General features: G+C 42.2%; 1 protein-coding gene across 1 annotated transcript in view; it reads right to left on the bottom strand.

Annotated features, from left to right (window-relative positions):
- Nucleotides 1-25029, bottom strand: part of SH3KBP1 (SH3 domain containing kinase binding protein 1) — a 237624-nt gene that overhangs the window by 127672 nt on the left and 84923 nt on the right. Inside the window, 3 exon segments of the mRNA XM_018043705.1 lie at nt 9985-10190; nt 21687-21816; nt 24212-24249. Coding sequence (XP_017899194.1) covers nt 9985-10190; nt 21687-21816; nt 24212-24249 — 374 coding nt within the window.

Below are 25029 nucleotides of genomic sequence, written 5' to 3'. Positions count from 1 at the left end.
CTTCCTTTATTCTCATGCTTGGATTAGGACAAAACATATTCATGTATCCAATCACAAATATTTATTGAAGGTCACCTATAGTTTACCAATGATTTTAAGGAACTGTAGATACAATGGTGACTAACAAAGACAGGGTCCAAAATAATGGACTTGCTTTCTTTTATTTCTTAGACTTATTTTTAGAGCACTTTGAGGTTTACAGAACAGTGAAAGGAAGGTGTAGAGATTTCCAGATACCCTGTACCTCCTCACATGCTCAGCCTCCCCTGCTATCAACATTTCACACAAGAGTGATATATTTGTTACAACCAATGAACCTCCTTATCACCCAGGGTCTCTAGTTTACCTTAGGGTTCACTCTTAACTTTTCAATTCTATGAGTTTGGACAAATGTTTTGTATTGGCCAAAAAGTTCATTCTGTAAGATGTTTCAGAAAACCCTGAATGAACTTTCTGGCCAACCCAATATAATGACATGTGTCTATCATTATGGAATCATACAGAATTGTTGTTCAGTCACTAAGTCATATCAGACTCTTTTGCAACCCTATGTACTATAGCCCACCAGGCTCCTCTGTCCATGGGATTTCCCAGGCAAGAATACTAGAGTGGGTTGTCACTTCCTTCTTCAGGGATCTTCCCAGATCAGGGATCGAACCTGTGTCTTCTGCATTGGCAGGTGGATTCTCTACCACTGAGCCACCTGGGAAGATGCGCCGTACAGAGTATTTTCAGTGCCCTACACATCTTCTGCACAGCACTTACTTTCCAATGGCCGACACTGAAGACTTGGTGATGTCAAACAGCTACCACAGATGTAGCAAAATTTATTTCTACTTCTCCAAGCGTTAAAATTTCCATAATGAAAAGTTAAAGACATGATCCTGGAGACTGCACTGCTATTTATAGGCATTCGTATTCTAACAACCAGAAGGGTAACAATAACTACTAACGTTAATTCAGTGATTATTCTATGCCAGGCACTTGGACCCATTTCTGTGTGTGTTACTTAATCTTCCTAACAACCACATGAGCCAGGTTTTCTTGTCATTCTATTCTACAGATGAGGAATCTAAATTTGTAGATATAATAATAAGAATAATTTGTCCCAGGAAGAGGTAGAATTAGGATATGAACATTGGGAATTCTGACCTTCATGCTTAATAACCACTACATTCCTAAAACACAATTTTAAGGCCTCCTGGGAATGTGATTCTTGGTGACCATATGGCTGCTATTAAACATTTCATGGAAAATACACTATCTGAATGTTTTAGAAAGTATACATGAAACACACATAAAATACTAAATAGCACCTACTATGTCCAAGAGTAACCCTGTATACTGCTTCTGGTTCCCTTTTCCTACCAGTGATCTTCTTACCTTTCCTAGATTAAGAAAGATAACACATAAAGCAAAGTCTGAAAATCCCAGACACTTCATTCAGCTTAGGCAACCAGTGGGCATCTCAATTCCATCTGCTCTTTAAAAATCACAGGTCTTTCATCTGCTTAAGAGATGTCACAAAATCTTATCTTTTAACCATTGTGCAAGACATTCAACACTATAGGTCTCATATAATCGTGACAAGGTTTGACCCAGTTGTGTTTCATTAATCAAAGTTTGTATCATTAGCTCCTGGGATACCCCACAGCTACAGTCTTCAAAGGATTAGAGACATAACTCTCTCACTTTTAAGGAACTAAGATAATCACTTTAGATGTTTACATGTTTTAATCTTACATCAGTATACAGCTTGATGAATTTTTACTAGGGATAAAAAGACTACCTGAGATATATATGATGATATTAAAATTTCTCTTCCTGTAATTTGGCTGATTAAAAAATTGATTACTAGCTCATTTATATGTGACTTTAATTCTAATTTTCTGTTGCAAGTAAAAGCTACAACGTTGATATTATCAAGGCATTAATTTGGATGCCTGTGATTCTATAAATGAGATTCAAGATGATGAGAGTTAAAAAAGAGACTGATGCAAACACAATATCTAGTTGTGGAACAGAGAAGAAAAAAAAGAAAACAATCATTTTGAGAGAGAGAGAGAGAGAGATCATAATGGAAATCAACTAAGACGGGAAGACCATGGAGCTTCTTATAGGGAATCCAATAAGGTAAACAACCAACCTAGAAAAATATTTTTTCCAATCTGGCCATTTGAAGATCCCAGACCAAAAAGACTACTTTTCTCATTAATTAAGGGGGCCAATACTAGCTGTACCTAGGGCACTTAAGCATGGAATAAGCTGGTACCAAAAAGCCAGGATTATTCTATATAAAAATATACCAGGGACTTCCCTGGCAGTCCAGTGGTTAAGACTTTGCCTTCCAATGCAGGGGGTGCAGGTTTGATTCCTGGATGGGGAGCTAAGATCTCATATGCCTGCCTTGGCCAGAAAACAAAAACATAAAACAGAAGCAATACTGTAACAAATTCAACAAAGACTTTGAAAAGACACGTGTACCCCAATGTTCATCGCAGCACTGTTTATAATAGCCAGGACATGGAAACAACCTAGATGTCCATCAGCAGATGAATGGATAAGAAAGCTGTGGTACATATACACTATGGAGTATTACTCAGCCATTAAAAAGAATACATTTGAATCAGTTCTAATGAGATGGATGAAACTGGAGCCGATTATACAGAGTGAAGTAAGCCAGAAAGAAAAACACCAATACAGTATACTGACACATACATACAGAATTTAGAAAGATGGTAATGATGACCCTGTATGTGAGACAGCAAAAGAGACACAGATGTATAGAACAGAACTTTTGGACTCTGAGGGAGAGGGAGAGGGTGGGATGATTTGGGAGAATGGCATTGAAACATGTATACTATCATGTAAGAAACGAATCGCCAGTCTATGTTCGATACAGGATACAGGATGCTTGGGGCTGGTGCATGGGGATGATCCAGAGTGATGATATGGGGTGGGAGGTGGGAGGGGGATTCAGGATTGGGAGCTTGTATACACCCGTGGTAGATTCATGTCAATGTATGGCAAAACCAATACAGTATTGTAAAGTAAAATAAAGTAAAAAAAAAAAAACAAAAACAAAAAAAACAAAACCCACACACCATGTTAGGTAGGTCTTGGGACTCACCTGTGCATCTGGAATTGACCTACCCAGGTGTAATACCTGACACATCTTTCTGAGCTTATTTGGCCAGGAGTGATCACCTGAGTGACTCGTGAAAAGGGAAAGCGTTCAGAAAAAGAGTGAAACGAGAGCAGGGTCACAGGGAAGCAGCCTGATGAGGAAGTTCTCTCTCTGGTCCACAGGTGGGAGATAAGGTATAAGCCATGTTCATGAGAATAAGGTCCTGTCTGGGCTGCCTTCTTACAGTCTCTCAACCCGATCTCTAGGTGGATGACTCTAAAACCCAAATCCACAGTTCACTCCCCATTACTTATTTACCCAACTGCTTGATGGATGCCTCCCTTGATGGTCCCACAAGGACCTCAAAATGCAGCTAGTCTAAGACTGACCCCATAACCTTCCTTCCCCAATATCTTTCTCCTCCTGTGTTCTCTAATCAGGGAATGATACTGCCATCCATCCAGCTGCTGAAGTCAGTTGCCCGAGGCATTCTCTTCAACTCTTTCTTCTCCTTTATCCCCCACATACTATCAAACTTCTTGATTCTATCTCCAAAATATTTCCCCCCAATACTTATAATAATAGTTCAAAGCTGTTGGAAAATTTGTTTGTCTTATCTTGATATTTCTTTCCATGTAAAGGGGAGACCAAACGGACACTCTCTCTGGACGCTCTTGGCCTCTGGGCAGAATTGAACACTCTTGGAACTCTCTGTCTCCCTATTCACTTATCCTGAGAGAGTGAAATGACTTCCCTGATATGTGAATTTAGGAAAAGTAAACTGGGTATGCTTAGCTCTGCTCTTCTTTCTCCTCCTCTTGGGAATTGACTGTCTCTGCTGTTCCCCAAGGAGCAGGCTCTTCTACATCACATGGGTCTGCCCGAGCACAGCATCACTGAGACTGGGTGAGTGAGTCTGTCTAATTCTGAAGATCAATATCTAGACCCATTTGATTTTTCTAATCTATATCCTCTGGCTTCCCTGGTAGCTCAGAGGATAAAGCATCTGCCTGCAATGCAGGAGACCCGGGTTCGATCCCTGGGTTGGGAAGATCCCCTAGAGAAGGAAATGGCAACCCACTCCAGTATTCTTGCCTGGAGAATCCCATGGACAGAGGAGCCTGGCGGGCTACAGTCCATGGGGTTTCAAAGAGTTGGACATGACTGAGCGACTTCACACACACACAATCTATATCCTCCAAATTTGCCTTCATCAATAACAACATTGTAATATAACACAAGTAGAGAAACAGACACAGATCATAAATATATAACTTGAGAAATTTTTACAAAGTAAAATAAGACCTATGTAAATAAATATACCATGTTCATAGATTGGAAAGGTGTCAATTCTCTCCCCCCCACCAAAGTATCTATAGAGTTCAAGTAATGCCATTCAAAATCCAGAAGGTTTTTTTGGGGAGTAGGGATTAATAAGCTGATGCTAAAATTTATATGAAATGGAACAGCCCAGGGAATCTTAAAGAAGAGAAATAGAGTTTGTGTAGTTACAGTACCAGAAATGAAGACTGACTACAAAGCTACAGTAATTAGAGTAGTACAGAATGACCATAAGGACAAACAGACCAACAGAACAGAGAGTATGGAAGTGAACCCACACATACACAGGCACTTAAATTATGACAAAGGTGACCTTTTTGATAAACAGGTGATCTTCAGAAAGGATGATCTTTCTGATAAACAGTGCTGAGTCAACTGGACATCCATACTGAAAAAATAAGCAAAAATAATATTCTGATTTTCCACCCACTGACTCACCTTATTCATTAACTGGTTTAGAACCTATGAGGAGGGAGATTTACTGGTAGAGTCAATATAAAGTTTCTGTTACCCTCTCTTCTGAATTCTAGTTACCTGGCGTCTGTAATCCACTCCTCCCACTGCAACTTGGTATACTTTCCCTAAACCGCATATCTGATCACGTCCTTCTCTGCTGAGAATTGCTCCCCACTGCCCTCAAATTCAAGTCCAAACTCCTTAACAAGTCTCACCAGGCTGTTGCTAATCTGGGCCTGGCTTTCTTCTTCATTCTCATCTTTCCCCACTTCCTGCTGGAAGCTGGACACACAATCTGTGCTGTTTTCTTTTCCCTTCAGGCACGTATACATGCTGCTCTTTCCACTTTGACAACTCTGTTCTCCTCTGTCTGATGAATGTGCGCTGGACCCACGGTTCTCAGCCTAAACATCACTTCCTCTAGGAAGCAGGCACACACAGACACAGGAACACACACTCTCCAGCCTCCCTAACCGCTCACCACTTCCTGCCACGCCCAAGGCTTCTTGCAGCGCAGCCATGTTCTCAGCCTGGTCATGGCATTCCCCACGCTGCGTTATTCTTCTTGTCTACTTTTCTGCAGCTCCCTGATGGGCAGTGACCTGTTCTTATTTACCACTGTATCCCCAGTGCCGAGCGTATAGTGAATACCCAATAAATACTACTTGAAATGAGTTACATTTACATTTCCCAAGTATTTTCAGCTATATAGCATTTTTTAAAAGTCCTATGATTCCCTGGTGGTGCAATGGAAAAGAATTCACCTGCCAATGCAGGAGATGTGGGTTCCATCCCTGATCCAAGGAGATCCCCTGGAGTAAGATATGGCAAGCCATTCCAGTTTTCCTGCTTGGAAAATCCCATGGACAGAGGAGCTAGTGAGCTACAGTCCATGGGGGTCACAGAGAGTTGGACAGCATGTAGCTACTGAACACACACACATACATGCACACACGAAGTAGGATAGGTATAAAGAGTATTCCCATTTAACAGATGGTCCAACTGAGGCGAAGTCAGTTTGTAAAGGTCAATCAGCTAGGACAGTGGTACCACACCTTTCTAATCTTATGATATTTAACTTAGTTCACCTTTAGCCACACCATATTTTCCACTGTTTTTGATATAACACATATTTAGCTCTGGGCTGAGTTTAAATGGTACACTTTCCCCCAAGTTTTTTTTTAACCTTTATCAGAGGAAATTTCCAACATGTACCAAAACAGAGCACGGTATACTGTGGCCCCGTGTATGCACCACCTAGTCTCAACAATTATCAACTCATAATCAATCTGGTTTCCTCTGTGCCTCAGCCACTCTTCCATCTTCCAACTTAGCGGAAGTCAAATCCCAGACATTAAATCTTTTCATCTATACATATTTTGGTTAAGTGGTGCATTAAACACATCATTCACAGGCATATTCACAACTGGTAGTGTTAAAAAGGTTCATAACTGGGGTCCTTCCTTATCGTTCAATAAGAGAAGCAAGAATACTGATTATTTCCTTGTTGTTATGGGTGGGTGTTAAAGCTACACCAGTATCTCTCTCCTGGTGTTTAATCATCAGCATTCAACCACTCCGGGTAGGGTGATACAGATTCAAGCCCAGGTAAAATAAACACATAATTTTCAACTGACTCAGAAAAGTAGATCTTAGAACTTCTCACACTTGAACAGAAAGCACACTAGAATGCTCACAGCTGTTAACAATCATCATAGTCCTTTTTTTCCCCTCATGTAAGTTATCAAACCAGTCATGTCTGAAGGTCAACTGCCCCAGCCTAAGTGGAAGACCCGCTTGTGCTTCAGTGAACACAGATGCTGTCACATGAGATCCAGTCTGTGCTTCTGCAAAACTGAAACAGTGAGCTCAACTCTCAAAGGAAACTTTCTTCCTTAAACATAAATCTTTGATGCAGAACTATCTCAAAAGCGATGAGAACCAGGTTGTACACTAGTAAAACATCATCACACTCATGAGCTCCCACGCCAGGTTGTGCAATAACATAATGGAACCATAAATCTATGGAACTATCCATGGCACCAACAACAGGGGGTGGAGAGAGTTTTAAATCCTCTTAGATGCTGTAAAAATTGTCCACTGCCAGTAAAACAGGCTGGGAAGTTTACGTTTCCCCCAGAGACTTCACAATGAGAAGCAGGCTAAGGAAGCTGCCAGCACATGGTTTCATTCCACAAACAAACCATGAATCAAGATGCACACACACGCTGTGTGTGTGTGTGTGTGTGTGTGTGTGTGTTACTCTGATGAAGTTAACATTTCATGTCTGTAAGACCAATGCAGTAAATCTTGCTTCACAAAGATGCAGCGAACCATACAACTACTATATTTCCGACTATATAACTGTTATCTTTTCACACTCAGTCCCCTCATTTCATAGATGTCTGTAATCTCTAAAGTGCTAGTTTTAATATTATTCCTGTAACTAATACTGAGCATCTACCATGTGCCACACACTGTTCTAAGCACATTACACACATCAGTGAACAAAGAATACACATAATACAAGATAAACATTATGTCAGAAGGGTGCGCATGCTAGGGAAAACAGAAAGTGCAGTGCAGGAGGGGCCAAGGGGGCAGGTTCCTGAATGGTGGGGCATCGGGGAGGAGGGGCAGGCAGCTGGGGGCGCAGATGGCAACAGTGTCCAGGCAGAGGCCCGCCAAGTGGGAGCACACATGGCATGTGTGAGCAGGAACCAGAGGGCTGGAAGTGAGCAAGCGGGGAAAGAGCAGTGAGCAGAGAGGTCTGAGTGGCCATGGGCTTCAGGTCACCCTAGCTCCTGGACTGTGGGGAAGATTCCCACTTTGGTCCACAGGGGAGCCTCTACAGGTGTTTGAAAAGAGTGGCATGACCCTGGGTTCGACACTGACACTAGGCTGTAGGGGAGGGAGACCAATTAGAGGCCACCGCAGTGATGGTGAGACCAGAGCTGATGAAGGCGCCAGACATGCTTAGGAGGCAACGCTGGTGGGGCTGCTGATGGATCAGCCATGGGATGTGAGGGAGCGAGGGGAGGGAGAGACCACCCCAGTGCTTTTCTCTCAAGTGATGGGAGGGGAGCGGCACTGCCCTCAACTGAGATGGGAAGGCTGTGGGCAGAGTGATTTGAGAGGGAAGAGGATGAGTTCTGACCTGGACAAGGTGATAAGAATTTCAGAACTGCAAGTGACTTTTTCCCAATCTGCCTTCAGTTGTTCTTGTTAATTTGCCACAAACTTGGCCATGAATAAAAAAAAATACGATTAATTTTTTTTCCAGCATTTCAGGAGTTCAGTAGCTAGTGAGATTTCTCTGTACAGAAATGGTGTGTTACACTGCTATACTTAAAATGGATAACGAACAAGTACCTACCGTACAGCACAGAGAACTCTCCTCAATGTTATGTGGCAGCCTGGATGGGAGGGGAGTTTGGGGAAGAATGGATACATGTATATGTATGGCTGAGATAGATGAGAATTTATCTTATATAAAATTGTCTTATATAAGAATATCTTACATAAAAATAAGAATTTAAGAACTTCAAGTGGAGATATTCAAGTTGGCAGCTGGACTTGTGGCTGGCTGTGGGGCTCAGAGGACATGTGCTGAGATACAAACCTGAGAATATTATATTTGTCACTGATTACACACACACAATGTGCTTTTACACAGAGAAGAATAAGACCAAGAATCATGAAACAAACAAGGAATTAACTGTTCACTGACAGAGTCAATGATCATGCTCATTTCGACCACTTGAATAAAATGAAGAAAAACCTGTATTCATTGTTCCTTCCCAAGATGGGAACTTGCTTTTTTGTAAATATCTCCTGGAATCTGAAAGTGACTGTGCTGAACAGAAATGAGCTCACAAGCTGGGATACTAAATAGTTTTCAGATCTTGAGAAACACCAAATTGATTACTGAAGGAAACAATAGTGTATAAGAGAAGTTTCCACGAAAGAATTTAAATGAAACAGTCTTCATTTTTAAGTGTCTGTCCTTTCTGTCTTACTCATTTCTCAGGATGTTTAAGTGTCCAAAAAGTTTCCTTTCCAGATTTTGTTTCTAATGCATGATGACATCAGGCTAGGTTGCTGGTGGATGGAGGGAGGGAGGTGGGTGGAAGTTCTACAGCTGCAGAAGATGATGCAACTTTCAAAAATTCATCTCACTGAAAAATGGAAAACCCTTAAAAGCTGCGGGTAAACCTACAGTAGCGATGTTGCCAATACCCCATCCCCCAAGCCTGCTGGCACAAACGTCAAAGAAAAAATTTCAGCACTAAATCAAATTAACAAACATTCCTTAAGCACAGCACGAGTGTAGCTTATTACAATCTGGAAAATTCCACAGTATTTATCAAATCCTAAGCAAGGCTATGATGCTTAGAAGTGTACCACAGTAGACGTCACTGACAGCCACAAGCATGACGGCTCGGGGTGTGTTGCTGTGGCAACCGAATAGTCAGCAGCAGCACGCTGGCTGCCTTTTACCAACCCAGAACCAGGGGCAGGACAAAACAGCCAGCTCCCTGACGGGAAAGACCCAGGCACTCGCAGAGAGGGCCATCTCCGCCATTCATGCACGCAGGAGACTTCCTGGTGGCAGTTTGAAATCATCTGCACCAAAGACCTTGAGAAAAAAATGCACAACCCCTTTCTCGAGTGCAGAAGCAGTCAACATGCCCCAGCACGAAGCACCAGAGAAACATTCCAGGAGAGGAGAGAGACTGGTGGCTGCCTGAAAAGTATCAAGGTCATGTGTTTAGCTGAGACCAGGCATGAGTGGCTTTTCTCCAGAGAAAACCGAGAAGGGCTGGTCTATGGGAAAAGTCACCCTGAGAAACGTTCCATAGACAGGAGATTGGTAAGAAAAGCAACAGTAAACTAGAGCATGAGCCTTTTTAAAAGCTGTCCTCATATAGAAGGTGAGATGCACACAAGGACAATGAGAGCCCAAGAGAGGCACAGGACATCTTAGACGCCAAGCCCTACAAGGTAACTTTTGGATACAGGACGTTATGTGGAAATAAAACAGAAACTGTCGAACATACCTTTTCCACCGGCAGAAAGTCATTTTCTACTTCAATCGACCTTGGTCTTAGCTTTATTGGCTTGTCTTTGAAAATATCTCCAAAGCCCACTCCCTTGACTTTCTTCGGCTGGATGGCAGCTGTTGCGACTGTGCCGTTGGCACCCTCAGATTTGGTACTGCTTGAGTCACCCCCGTCACTCTCGGAGCCTGTGGTTTCCCTTAAACCTGTCAAGAGCGGGGATGGGGAAAGAAAGAGCTCAGAAATCAGCCACAGCCATGAAGCACCTCATAGCCAGCCAGGAACCACTGCTCCAAGTATCACAGGGTACAGGATAACTCGCATTGCCGTTGTTCATTTAGTGTGTAAGGATGTTGCAGGGAGGTGGCTCTGAGTTTTGTTCCACCTCCCCAGCCTTGAATTTCAAGAAGCAAATCAGAACTTTTCAGAACATCCAATTTCAAAGCAGATGCCTCTGTCAATGCGACATGTCACCTCTTTTCCGCCAGAGCCTGGTTCTTAGCCAAATTTGTTTTTGTGCAGTCTATGCAGTAACAACCTTTCCTGCCCCCTCCTTACCTCCCCACCCAGTCAATACCACATACTGTACCTCCTATCTTTATGACATGTCAATTAGCAATTAGCAACGAAAGTAACATTTCCTAAAGGGAAACTGTAAAGCTAAAAGCCATTTAAACAAATGAGCAATTAAAGAAACCACACAAAATTATGACTGCCAAAGAATTAAATCTCTGGATGGCTTTACAAGGAATAAATGCACACAGACATGCTTCTCTAGGAAAGCACTAAACCAAACTTGACATTGAAACGCTTTCACTGGCAAGATGATTGTATTTGTTAAAGAAGGAAAGGAAGCTGCCTTGTGGGAGGCCAGAATGCCCCAAGCCTCCAGCTCTTCTTCACTCCCTTAACACCAACGTTTCCCTGAAGCTGAACTCCTTTCCAAAAAAGAACGCTGGGGACATGACACCTTTCCTTGGACTTCTTGCAGTCAAACTGTTATCAGTAAGACAGCGTGGACACTTACCTCCCCAGATTCCTCTTTCCCCAGGCTCTGCCCACAATCATGTTCCTAAAAGGAAGAGCCTATTTGTTTCTAGTTAATTTCTGAGTGTACATTCTTACTTTGATGGCCAGTACGTTAGTCATGGCATCAAAGGACAAGAACCAAAGGAAATTTTATGAAAAGTCTACCATTAAGCCTGTCTCTCAAAGACTCGAGATGTACAGAATAGCTCCTGAACATTGACTATGTATCTGCTGATGACAGTGATGCTCTAGTTCTCTATTAGCCACACTGTGCATTATCTTCCTACAGGTAAGGTGGCCTCCTAGTACCTAAGAAAGATACACCAAATCACTGCTTGCATAAACTGTCATAAAATGTCGAAGTCATTCATACAGACAAGTCTCAGTGCAGGAAGAAACTGTTAAATGAAAACAGAAAAATACAGAAAGGTCATTAAAAATCGCTAACATGTTTCAAAATCAAATCTTTTAAACAATGGCTGTGTTTGTTGTTGCTGCTGTTTTCAATAAAACAGTAATTATAAGCCAAGAAGGGGGGCGGGAATGAGGAAGATCCCAGGTGTACATTTTAATTAACTAAAGAACAGCACTTATGAGCAAGAACAGAGGGCATAAGAATAAGGAACAGCCCACAACAAGGGGGTCAGCTGCAATTTACAGGACTGGATGCAAGTGTGCAAACATGGAGAACCTCCCTGGATTAGCTATCCATTCATGTGTTTATCTGTTCATTGTTTTGGGAAATATCCCTGCTGGAGATATAATTTCGGAGTCTAAATATTATGTCATTTCCCCTTTAACATGTTCTCATTTTGCCGTATGGATTCTTTCTGTGTGATAAATGGCTTGTATATTCTTTTCTGGTTTGGAAAGAGGCATTTGAGAGTGGAATAAAGAAACGGTTAGTGAACAGAAACCATCATCGTGCCTCTACCCTGCCCCTCAACCACCACCAGCAGAAGGCAGCAGGGCAAAGGGAATAGGGCAAGGCTGTTACAGTTTTTCAAAGAAAAGAATTTGAAGGATTCTTTTTATCATTCCTCATTACCTAGAAACATAATATTTTCAACCACTGGCATCCTGATTTCACTGAGCTTCTGGTTTTAGGGATTTGCCACCTTCTGGGCTCACCTTAATAACTGTGCATTAGTTACTCTGAGAAATACTCTTCATGTTACACAGCGAGAGGGTGCAGGGTCATTCAACCACACAAGCATGGGCTGGGAAGGAAACACACGGCAGATCTGTCTTCCAGAAATTCTGGCAGCCTTCTTCTATCACTCTCCAGTATGATACAAGTTAAATATCTGAATATTTAGATTGATGAAAAACCCCAAAATCTAGTCCTTCCCTTTGGTGGGAAAGAAAGGTGGCTTTTCATGTTCACGTCTGTTTGGTGCTGTATCTTTTGGTCACTGGTGCTCATAACACACACTACTGTGTAAAATATGCCACATGACACCCAAGGGCAAGGGAACCCAAAGTGTAGTCTGTGGACTGGGGCCAGGTCATGAAGGGTTCGTTACTGAAACACTGGGTACCAAGCACAGAAAGTGTCTGTGCACAGAAACACTTATAGCAGTGTGTGCTGGTGTGACTTCCAGACATGTGGCCCACAGACTGATCTATGTGAATGGAGCACAGACCAGCCTTGGTCCGTCTGCTCCCACAGGGAGGCGCAAGAGGTGCAGCACATGCGCAGTGAAGGCACGTCCAGCAGGACCAGGTTATCTGTCCGCAGGGGGATGGAAATCAAAGAACACTTTGCTGCAGACAGTTTGAGAAGCCTGGCTCTGGAGTTCATGCCAGAACCTTCTATTTCATAGTCGTGTATACATCTCTGTGCACACATATGTGTATACGTCTTTATGTACACATATGTATATATGCACACTAAGGCAGATGATTTTCCTTTGCCGTGAGAAAAGAACAAAGCTTCCTCAGGTTTGCTATGGCCACTCATATAATTGGCTGAATTACAGAAAAGTCATTGTCAATAATTTCCTTAATATTCCAGCACTAATCAATTCAAATCCGTGAGCCATTTCTATTTATTTTCAGTTTTACACTCACATGTCTAGTGCTTACTGTGTGGTAGGCCCGTTCTAAGAACTTCATGAGATTCATTCATCAATCTCATTTATCTCCATCCCCTCAACTTTTGGCAGCTTTCTTTCCACCGCACCAAAGGCTACACCCTGGTCCTGACAAAAAGAAGTCTGCCGTGTGGTGACTGGCTGAATGAGCAAAGCAAAATATCATTTCTGGCATGGACTGTTCATGCCCACTTCTTACTTCTTTGAACCGCGCAATGAGGCAATGCCTTACTGATTGACCCACTCAGTAAAAGCAATAACCACAAAGGGTTGACATCTCCATGAGAAGCCATCTTACACCACTGCAGAGGTGCAGATACTGGGACAAATACATATGCCATGACCAGTGTTACCGATCCCTTCTCTGCACGCATGGTTCATGCACGCATGTCACACACATGACAGAGGCACAAAGCAAACAAGGCAGCGCTGGGGGCCGGTGATGGGAATGCTCCTGCAGCACACACCAAGGAGACGGCACTTATCTCAGGCAATAAGCCCATGCCCTTGGCTGAGAAATTCACAGACACTTGGCAGAAGCATGAGCAGCTCAGGGGAGTGCAGCTGCATCAAAAAACACAAGTACCCAGATCTTATCTTTACAAATGCCTCCTGCTGTTAAGGTCACTCACTGTAATAGCGTCTGTGGCCCTCCGTCTTTCCCGGTGCAGCTCGGTACAGAATTGTCCCTTCAAAGGTAGTCTTTCCTGACAGTGAATGAGAAAAGAGAAGGGGAGAGAAAAACAAGAGGGGGGAGGGGGAGCAAGTGATGGCAAAAGAAGGAAGAAGGAGAGTCTTTAACTGAACTTGTCTTCAATGAATCCACTTTAAGCTTCATCCACAAAATTAATTAGAAATCATAAAGGCAGAGTTTAAGAATGTTATAGAATGAGCCCAAAGTCCCCATGCAACCATGATGGCAATGAACCCCAGAACTGGGGCTCGCCTCTCTGAATGCCTGGCATGTGGATTATGCCCAATTTAAACCTGGAAGCCACTTCCACATTACACCTCAAGGACAGGAAAATCTCAATTAACCAGAGGAAATCTAACCAATCAGATTCCTAAGGTAACTCAATCTTCTTTGCAGAGTGTGACTCAAACAGAATATAGATTTTGGTCCATTATCTTTTATCTTCTACCCCTAGAGCCCAGGATGATACAAACTGATACTCATGACCCCAAGAATCTAAACAAGGCACAGAATCCTTTTTAAAAGATTTTTCATTCTTAGTACCTTTAAGCAAGAAAATGTACTAGAATTCTAGAAACGGGTTTTTATCAATGAGGTTGGAAACCAGTCGTGACTTCCATGTTGATGTAAGGGGTTTTCTGCTTAGCATCAAAGATGCCAGAAAACCCTATTTCTTTAAACCACCTTAATTGAGGTTTGCCATATCAGTCATGAGACTGCACTTAAGCATGAGGACATAGGACTCACCCAGTGTCAAACTATCTCCTTTTTTGTTGTTACAAGTAAAAGTTAACAAATAGCATAAGACTGGGCACATGGCTAAAGCCCAAATCTCTCTGGAATCACGAGTAAGTACATAGACTACACATACTCTGCCCCAGTCTGAGTGGACGAACACACACACACACACACACACACACCCTACATTAGGAGGTAAAATGGTTTAATAAAGACAAACAATATATACATTACTCTAAGTCATCCAAGAAACAGGTCCTATTATGGTTGTGAGCTAAATATCGAACTGGAGGCCACATAGCTCCCTCATAAGAAGATATTGTTATAGCTCCCTCATAATAAGTTCGAAGGATGAAAAGGTAGGCTACATTTACAGAGAGGCAGAGAGGAAAACTGAGTGACAGAAAGCAACTTGTCTCACTTTTTAGAAACACTCTAGGAAAATGGGAAACCCCATTAGGGACCATCATGTCAACTTCTGGGCCATGTCACTCCTAACACATGAAAGGAACTGTAACTGATCAGATCAACAAATTAAATGGAATCAGGTATTGCCAATTTCTGTGTCCTATAGACATGGTGGTACACCACTGCTTTAAAATCTGCCCTTTTTGACAGATGTGCTCCAACTAACTAAAGCGAAAACTTAGACATTCAAATCACTGGCTACATAGGGTAATCAAAGAAACAAGTGTTTTAGATGTTCTCATTAGGCTTGTAGCTCTTGAGGACTTGATGACAAAGTGGAGCAATTAACAGTGGCTGGTTTTTATTTGGGTGAATTTTTATCCTGCTTAACTTCAATCATTAAGGTAACATTACTCCACTCCTAAGGAATACAGCTGTCTTCTGAGCCAGACTCCTCCCATCCAAGAACTGAATGGCAGCAGTCCTCTTGGTGTTACACACACAAAAAAGAAATCAGTATTTCAATGAAGTACTTCAATTTTTTCAAAAAAGTACTTCAGTATTTCAATTTCCTCCAAGTACAAGAGAACCTCCCTTTGTTCTTCCCCAGGACCAAGTCTGAGAATCAATGAGGCAGACATGGCACTTCTGTCTCTGAATGGCCAAGCACTTCTGTAAAGGTCCCCCCATCCACTGGCAGCAAGATGACTGAAGTGGAGCCTGGGCTGGGGGTGAGTGAGGACACACACATTCCATCTAAAGAACAAGAGAGATGGGCCATGGAAAGGCCATGAATGTGAATGCTATTTATTTTATGAGGTGGGGGGATACTCTACTATTAAATATTAGTATTCAAAGGCAGAAAACTCTGTAAAGGGGAACCATTTTTCAATTTCAACACAAAATCATATGCTTACACTAGCATCTAATTTTGCCTGAAACTCTATTTCATCAATTTGCTAATTGCTCCTTCCTGCCACCAGAACATCATATACAAAACAAATATCATTTAATATTAAAAAGAAAAAAGTATACAAATACCAAAGCATGGTGGATACCAGCCTGGCTTTAGTTTTTATAGGCATGGGGCACTAAGTAATCCATTTCTCACAGCTAATGAAATAAAATATTTCTATATCATGGGAGTGGTTTGGCCTAAGTTTTAAAAGGCCGTCGTCTTTGTCTTCACTTTGTCTTCAATTTAGTGAAAAGTATCTGAACTTATAATTTAAAAATAAGGAACTAGGAAAATAAGAAAGCCAAGTAAAACTCAAATATCATGGTTATTAAGGGTTATAGAAAGAAAATGCAAACTTTCTCCCTCTAAAAACTATGGGAAAAAGCTGAAAACATTTCTGTAGCTAAACAATGTTTTCTTTAAAAAGAAAAACAGGAATGCTTTTTAGTTTTACAATTATTTCATACTCTAAGAAATTAAATAATATCAAAAAGATGTTAGAAATAGGAAAGTCACATATCTTAAATGTGAAGCAAACAAAGTATGCATGAAATTGAAATTGGACAATAGTCATATCTGGATTTCTTTGCCTCTACATCCAAATAAATCTTATAGATCAAGATATTTTCTGATTATAATTTAATACCATAATATAATATCAATATAATTCATAATCAGTTCTATTCCACATCATTTAGTCAATACTACATATGCAAAATTGTGACTGAAAAGATAATTAATTCATCATAATCTGTGATAATTAGATGAAATAAGTTAAACTACTCAGATTTGAAATTTGTTACATGCTCTGTTAAAAGGTAAACTATAGGCCATAAGAGAAGCAAAACTAAAGTTTGTGCAAAGTACAGGCAGGAAGGCTCACCTATATGGTGGCCTCAGAAGCCAGGACACACCCAAGACTCCATCTCATTGGGCTTTAGCGTTCATACTGACATCAGGTTAGATCTCTCAATTCCTTTCCATCCCTGACATGAGACCTTGTCCACACAAGTATTGCAAACCCTTGGATATTTTGTTTTTTAAAAATCTAATTTAAATTTAATTTTTTAAATTTAATTTAAAAATCAATTTTTTTCACTAGTAATCTCTTACATGGGAGCCTATTTCATTCTTCAAAAAAACAAACAAACAAACAAAAAACCCTCCCTGTTTGGTACCATTTTGCAAGTCCTAATGAGAGAAGAGATTTGGGTGATAATCATCAGTGGCTAATATTCAAAAAGAAAAAGAACCAGACATTATGAGCTTCCAAATACACTGTCCACCACCACCTATGAAGCAGCTTTTTACCCCTACCCCCCCCCCAAATCTCTCAAATCTGAATCTAATCAAGGCCCTAGATCTAATTACCAGTTTATAGGACAACAAAGTAAAGGACGCAGCAGAGATGAAATCAGCAAAAGGCAAGCTGTGGGGAAATAATGGACAAAGGACCCCACTTTCTTCAACAAAAAGGTGACATGGAGGAAGAACCTAGAGATCCAGAGACTTGAGACATACCAACCAATCACACTGCATGTACTTTCTTTGAGTGCAGATTCAAACAAACAGATTGTGTTAAATAATAGAAGAGTATTAGGAAAAAGTGAATATTGACCATATAGGTAATTATTTTGAGGAATTACAACTATTATTGTTACTATTAGGAGTGATAACAGTATTTAAGATATCCTTTTATCGACATATTGAAATTTTTATGGATGAAATTATATATCTGGGGTTTGCTTCAAAATAATATGAGGGAAGATTGTACAGTGGTATAATTGCAATAAGCTGGCCACAGCCTGCTAACTGCTGGAGCTGGGTGATGGGTATGCAAGGGTTCATCATATTGTTCTCTCAATTTGTGTATGTTAGAAGATTTCTATAATAAAGAGTTGATAAAAATCTTTTTGAAATGGCACCTTTAAGGTTTCATGAATTCTATGAAAGGTAAAGGTGCCTTCAAATTAAATACACAGCAGAAAGTTTCTGCTACTACCTGACAATTAATTTTCTTATTCAAGATAAAATGTTTAAATCAACATCTCAACCAATACAATTGCTGCAACTCTTTCCTTGATAAATCAGATTACCCTGAATAAAGATCTAAAGTTTACAGATTTTCAAAACCAACCACCATATACAAAAATACATCGGGGCAGGACTTCTCCAGTGGTCCAGCGGTTAAGACTCCCTGCTTTCACTGCAAGGGGCACATGTTCGATCTCTGGTCAGGGAATTTCTGTGTGCCACGTGGAGTGGCCAAAAAAAAAAAAAATCAGGGTTAAAGAAAAGCAAGTTCAAGCAATTTGCATCTGTCATTCGAAGCTAAAAACGCCTCCTCAGAGTCAGAAAGGATTCAGCAAGCATTTACTGAATACCATGTGTCAAGCTGTCTTGGCACACTTCCTTATAAATATAATGCAATGTTTCTTCAACTGCACTCATTCACTGGTTGACAAAACTCAACTGAGTAACTATCCCCAAAAACATTCTAGAAGTAGAAATGTGAAGAGTACAAATATCAAATGAGTTTCTGCACATGCAGGTGTGTGTATGTGCATAACAAAGAGATGTATAAGGATACATGAACACAAAGTTTTCTTCATATATACCAGGATACAGGTTTCACCTGTACTTAAAAGAAAAAAACCCTAATGTTTACTAGCATTTTAATTGAGAAGATTTTTATATGATGTCACTAGGGTCCCTAAAAATTACCAAAATGGTATAAAACATTTTGAGTTTGAGTTTGACTTTCCCCAGAACCATGTATTAATTATGCAATCTCTGTGAAAACTAACTGGTCTAACAAAGACCTTTATTAACTACAGCTCAGCTCATACCAGAGTAAAAAGCTAGATATCTTTTGTGCATTAACTCCATTTGTCTTTCTCAGTTCTATGATAAAAGTAAGTATGCATGTGTCACAGCTATACAAGATATTGTCCCCGGGGGAATCTGCACAAAGGGTTCATGGGACCTCCCTGTACAGTGGGGTTTTTTTGGCAACTTTCTATGACCCTACAATTATTTCAAAACAAAACGGTGTTTCTTTTGTGAAGTAAAGTACCCTGAAACTAACTCCATTCCCTGGAGATAGACAATAAGCAGATTCACTCTAAAACCAAAGTTTCCCAGGTAAACAAATCCTACCAATATACATAATCTCTGCATGTGATCTGATCTAATTATATGTATTTTACCATCTCAGTGTAAAGAGCTACTGAACAGCCTGTCAGAACACTGAGAGATGGTATTTCTCTTTCAGGGGATGATCTCAATTTAGCAAGCCCTAGGGACATGATAATCGCATCTGCTTTCCTCGGAAGCCCTTCACGACCACCATCGTCCCTACATCCCTCTGGGACTGGGCTCTCTCTGCCTGTGAACCTCACTGCTCCTCACACATCTGGCTGGCTGAGCACCTGCGGGCCTTTCCTCAGCTGCTGCTGGTCTGTGCACCCTCTTTCCTCAGTGTGAGCTGACTGAAGACAGGGACCCTAACTGATTTGTCTCTGTATGTCTTCAGTGCCTTGTACAGCATCTTAGTAACAACAGGGGCTAAATAAAAGTTGAACGAAGAATAGAAGACAAGAAGGAAGGAGGGATAGATGGATATGGACAGCCAGAGACATGGACAGCCAGAGACATGGAGAGAAAGGCCCTCTTCTCCTTAACCACACATACAGGAAGATTACCAAAGCCGAGCATTTCTTTCACAAGCATCCATCCTTGTTAGGAAACCAGCTCTCTCTGGAGGCCTCAAACCCCCTCATCAGGGACAGATCCCGTGAAAACTAAACATGGCTGCTGGAATTATCAGGCTGTCCCAGGCCTGAAACGGCAGACTTCTAACTGATTGAGAGTGCTGGGGACAGCAGTCTCTCTGAGAGAAACAGCCCTTCTGAGCGTGTGATGAAAGGCTGGGGGAAACCATTCCACTCCGTCTCCTAACCTCCTGCCTCAGAAATTCCAGCACCATGTGCTTTGAACTGAGGAGTGAAGCAGGGTCAAATATCCACATTACTGACTTGGAGGAAGAGGAGATGGTTTATTGCAACAGTTACAAGAACACAGGAGGCATACTTCTCTGAGCTCCAGCTCTGGAAGCACAGCTAACATGGCAGGACACCAAGAGGTCAAGGTTCTCCCAAAGATGTGGTCCAATACCTCTCCAGATCGCCTTTTCTGCATCAGTAGAGGAATCTCAAAGTAATTTCCAAATGTAGAGAGAATGCTCAGTGAGCACGGTACCAACTGCTGTGTAAATAGCCTCAACATACTAACAGGGACGTCCCAAGGGTTAATCATGATTAACAATGAAGGTGACCATTTATAGACGGTCTTCTATAGGTGAGGTGCTTTGTATACATTCTTGCCATGGGAACTCATAACACACTTACCCATAGGAATAATGCTATGATGACCCGATTTGGTCCTAAAAGAGCCCATCTAATGCACAATAGCCCTGAGATATAGTATTGTTATTACAGGACCCAATCACGACACTATTCCAGTGTCTGAAAGGAGAAGCATAGCACTGAGAACTCTTGTGTCCAATCTGGAAGCCATAGCAAATGCCACTCTCATGGGGTCAAGGACACTTCCTGCTGTCCTGCCCATACTCATCAGCTGGCCTATGTTAGCAGAGAATTGCCTTATCCCAAACCAGAGAACGTAGGAGTCTCAAGATGCTTCCTTTGCCCCCAAATCAGCTCCTCTCTTTCCTATCATAGATCCCAGGATGGAATGAGGTTCAGGGGTAGGGGCCCCAGATTTTGGATGCCACTGAGCCGATCAGTCAATGCCACTGAAACACCAAGTGAAGGAGGTGGCCCTAGCACGACTCCAGAAATGGCTTAACTCCACACTGGGGATGTGCCCAGTCATGCCACTGGTTGAATAAAAAGAGACACGACTAAGTGGGAAATACCACTCAAGTCAGACTTTTCCAAATGGAAAAGAAAGCAATTTAAACAATTATTTTGACAGGACTGAGCTGTCCTCTTCTTGTTAGGAAGGAACGTCTGCAGCCCCTGCCAGTGCCAAAGCGCAGTGACACAGTCGCGCCTCTACGACACTCACACGCACGACTGCGGCTCAAGACGGCACAAGAGGGACACAGACGCTCACATAAGGAAGTTGGGTTAGCGACTGGGAGAACAAAGCTTCCCGGGCCTGACCTTTTGCTCCGTGAGCTGGAAAGGGCAGCAGAGAAGCTGGAGGGAGGAGAGCTTCAGGCCCTGGAGAGAAAAAGACCTAGAGTTCGTTCTCACCATCGCAGTAGGACACGCATGCTCACCTGATGTGGGGCTGGACCCTCAGCTCGCTTGGCCCACGTGTGTCCTGAACATCATCCTTCTCCCCACCAATGATGTTGTGTGTGTGTGTGTGTGTGTGTGTGATTTTCTCTAAGTTCCTCAAGAGATGCTGTGAAATATCAATAATCTCATTTGATTCATCTTAAAAATAATTATCAACTTGCAGGGAGTGACACTTGAGTATACAGAGGTACGGCAACCTGGGCCATCCATGGGGGAGTGGGAAGGTCGACAGTCACCTATCCAAAGATATTAACAGTGTGCGTCTGTGCATGTCACACACTTACAGTGATACACCTACTAAACCATGGTGGGTTAAGGCAGCAGAGCCAGGAAAATACTCATGAGCTTCTGTCACAGTCACTTAGCGCAGGCCATGGAACAGAGGGGAGGCTACAGAGGCACCCGTGGGTGCCCCGACCCCCTCCTGTGCGGTGGGAGAACTTCCTTACTTGACTTGGAGAGCTGGTCATCCTGGGAAATGCCGAGGTCATCCGACTCCCCTGACAGCTCCTTGATGAAGTTGGAAGGAAACATTCCAGTCTTTCCATTGAGAACACCTTCCCACCATCCTTCTTCTACCTGCACACATGTGAACAGAACAGAAGCAGGACTCAGGTTAGACGTGGTGTTTCCCAGTTTTCTGCCCCATCTGTATAGGGCCAAGTGCAAAGTCCACGCAGGGAGAGCTGCGGGACCCAAAGCTTCCAAGGGAACAGGGAACGAGATGGCAGACCTCACAGACCCTTGAGATTCAGGCACAGGAACGGGGTTTAACCTAGGAACCATAAATGCAAGTGGAAAAGAATTAACACTTCATTTTCACTAACCTCCAACTGAAATTTTCCATCTCCTTTGATTGGGAATATAGGTAACATACCAGACTAAGAGAAGAACCTGTGATTTGATACCAACCAAATAATATTTTCATATTGCATCATAGATACTGTGGGTATTTCAAGATATCGTTTGCACTCATCACTACTTTGAAGTGGTGGTAGTTATCATAGCTGCTGGGAGACCCTGTTATTTAATGTATTAGTAAGAAATTATAACAAGCAAGTATACATAGATTGATATACCAAAATGGCTCCTTTGGTAATCTTATGTGTTTTATGTGTGTGCATGCTCAGTCATATCTAACTCTTTGTGACCCCATGGACTGTAGCCCATCAGGCTCCTCTGTCCATGGGATTCCCCAGGCAAGAATACTGGAGTGGGTTCTCATTTCCTCCTCCAGGGGATCTTCCTGACTCAGGGATCAAAATCGTATCTCTTGTATCTCCTGCATTGGCAGGCGGATTCTTTACGACTGTGCCATATGTGTTTTAGATTATGCCTATATTGCTAGTATTTAAAAACGGAGAATGGCTTTCCCAGATTACCAAACCTAACCAGACAGCCTAACAAAAACTGCTGAAGAATCTATGGAATAAGAACTTGATCAGAAGGTAGAAGGACCCTCTGTACGTTTCTGGAAGGTTTCAGATTACCCTGAGATGAACTGATATGGGATGAAGGGAGGTAGGGAGGGCAGTCAGACTGCAGTGACCTGGGTGGGAGAATGAAGCCTGGATCTGGGGAGGGGCGATAATGAACAAGGCATGGACAGATCTGAGGATCTATGAGGGATCTGTTGGTCTGCAGAAACCAACTAGCTGAGCTGAGTGAGAGAAGGGTTAAAAAAATCATCCTAAGTTTCTGTGATGAAGCCACTAACAGAAGAGCAGAAGTGAGAATTGTGAACTGGCTTCTTAGAAGAAAATAACAGAGCATTTTGAGAACTATGAAGTATTCAGTTACCAGTAATGGTGTGGTATACTAGAAAGAGACCTAGAAACTTTGAAAAAAAATTTAACCATGTACACGTATTACCTATTCAAATCAACAAATATAATTTAAAAGCTTAAATAATTAAAACAGAAAAGAAAATTAAGAGTCAAAAGCCCAGTTCAAATCATATTCTGAAACTTAGCAGTTGTGTGACCGTTCAGATTTCCTACTGACTGAACCCTGACTTTCCTATCTGTACAATGGCATGATGGGTACGCTTGATGTGTTAGAAATAGATGTATTATGATTCTACACTATGGGCTAGGGACACAGGACTGTACAGGACATGTTCTTTTTTTTCCCCTCAAGAAAGTGACAATCAATCAAGGTAGAAAGGGCATGTGGTTTAAAGATGGCAGAGGGTGGGAGCAACCAAAACCTAGCAAATGCAAGGTAAAGAGATAAGAAAACACCATGACCTAGCACAAACCAAATGTGTTACACAAAGTTGAGCTCATCGAGATCCGGGATGCTAAAGGAAGACTTGGAGAAAAAAGGAAAGTGCGAGATATTCAGGGGGCCGCTGACAGAGCCTCAGAATAGAGACAACCAGAATGCAATTTAGAGCACATGTTAGGGAACTCCTGGGATATCTAGACTCGCAGAGTGGACATTACATCTGCGTGATCACAGAATCTTCAGGAAAGAATCCAGACAACAGCACTTATGCACGACTGTCCTTATTCAATACCAAATCACAGCATTTGAAGCATTTCCGCTGAACTCATTCCACGTTTCTATGTCAGCTCTACTGATACGTATTATTCTTTCAAGAAGCTTTTTATAGGATTAGAATGGTTAGGAAGCTTTGCCATAACCCTGAATATAAACAGTTGCACAATTTGTAGCATGGGGTCCTTTGTGTTTGTCCTGAATAAGGAACCATAAAATGACCTTCTTTCTCCCAGAAATCTCAGGGCAGGAGGGAGAGACCAAGGGCATGGACCACAAATGAGCAGCTCCTGTCGCCATCCCCAACAGCGCAGGGCAGCTGGGCCAATTCTGTTTGATTCACTTTGACAGTATCTAAAATGCCCCCGTTCCAGTAATAAGCGGCTCCAGCTCGAGATTCCTGAAGGAAGTGCTCCTGATGTGTGGGCTCAGTAGGCTGCCTGCTGGGAAAACAGGGGTGTCTTCACCTCACCACACCCCCATATGCCCGCAGCCCTGTCACAGCACAGTCTGAAAGGAGTGGCCAAAAGGGTACTGGCAGACGCCTATCATTAGCCTTGCAGCGCACAGAGGAGCAGACAATCAAACCACTGCTCATCGCCCGGGGGGGGGGGGTACACTTCCCATTACAGGCGCCATGGAGGGCGTGTCTGTACCCAGCAGCAGAGAGAGCTGCGCAGTGCTATTTCCTCCTACAGACTACTGCTCTGGTTGCAAGATTCAGGACAGAGATAGGAGACAAATGATCCCCACCCTCACAGGATCCCTCTTCAGCAATATTCCATCCTACAGCAAGATGGGGACACTGAAGCCCATGAGGATTACAGTCATTCATGAATGGCTGGATGGATAAATGAATGGATGGCAGGGAAATCAACCAGGAGAAATCCTCCATGGGGGCTATGAAGCCCTGATTCCTCCACAAAAGGAATTTTCCCTTCTGTGGGGAGCAAAATGGACCAGGAGACCCTGACTATATTGCCCGCTGTTCTCAATCAGGTAACACCACACTCAGGTCTGTGTGTCCCTCCCAATTTCACAAATATTTAATGAGCACCTATTTTGCATTGCCCTAGGACCTCAGGACAGATTCATCAGTGAATAAAACAAAGATTCCATCCTTGAGAATCTTCTACAAGAGTAGAACATGCAGAGTCTGCACATCACCTGCTTAGAAATCAGGTTGCTTATGCTTATGTTTCTATATTTAAAGAGAGAAAGGAATGCATCCATTTTTAATAAAGGGAGGATTATGAATGTTACCAAGGGCTTATGATTTCTTTCCCAAAG

Source organism: Capra hircus (genome assembly GCF_001704415.2).
Source record: "Capra hircus breed San Clemente chromosome X unlocalized genomic scaffold, ASM170441v1, whole genome shotgun sequence".
Lineage (NCBI taxonomy): Eukaryota > Metazoa > Chordata > Mammalia > Artiodactyla > Bovidae > Capra > Capra hircus.
Note: the sequence above shows the minus strand (reverse complement) of the source record. Positions and strands in the feature narration are given on the sequence as shown.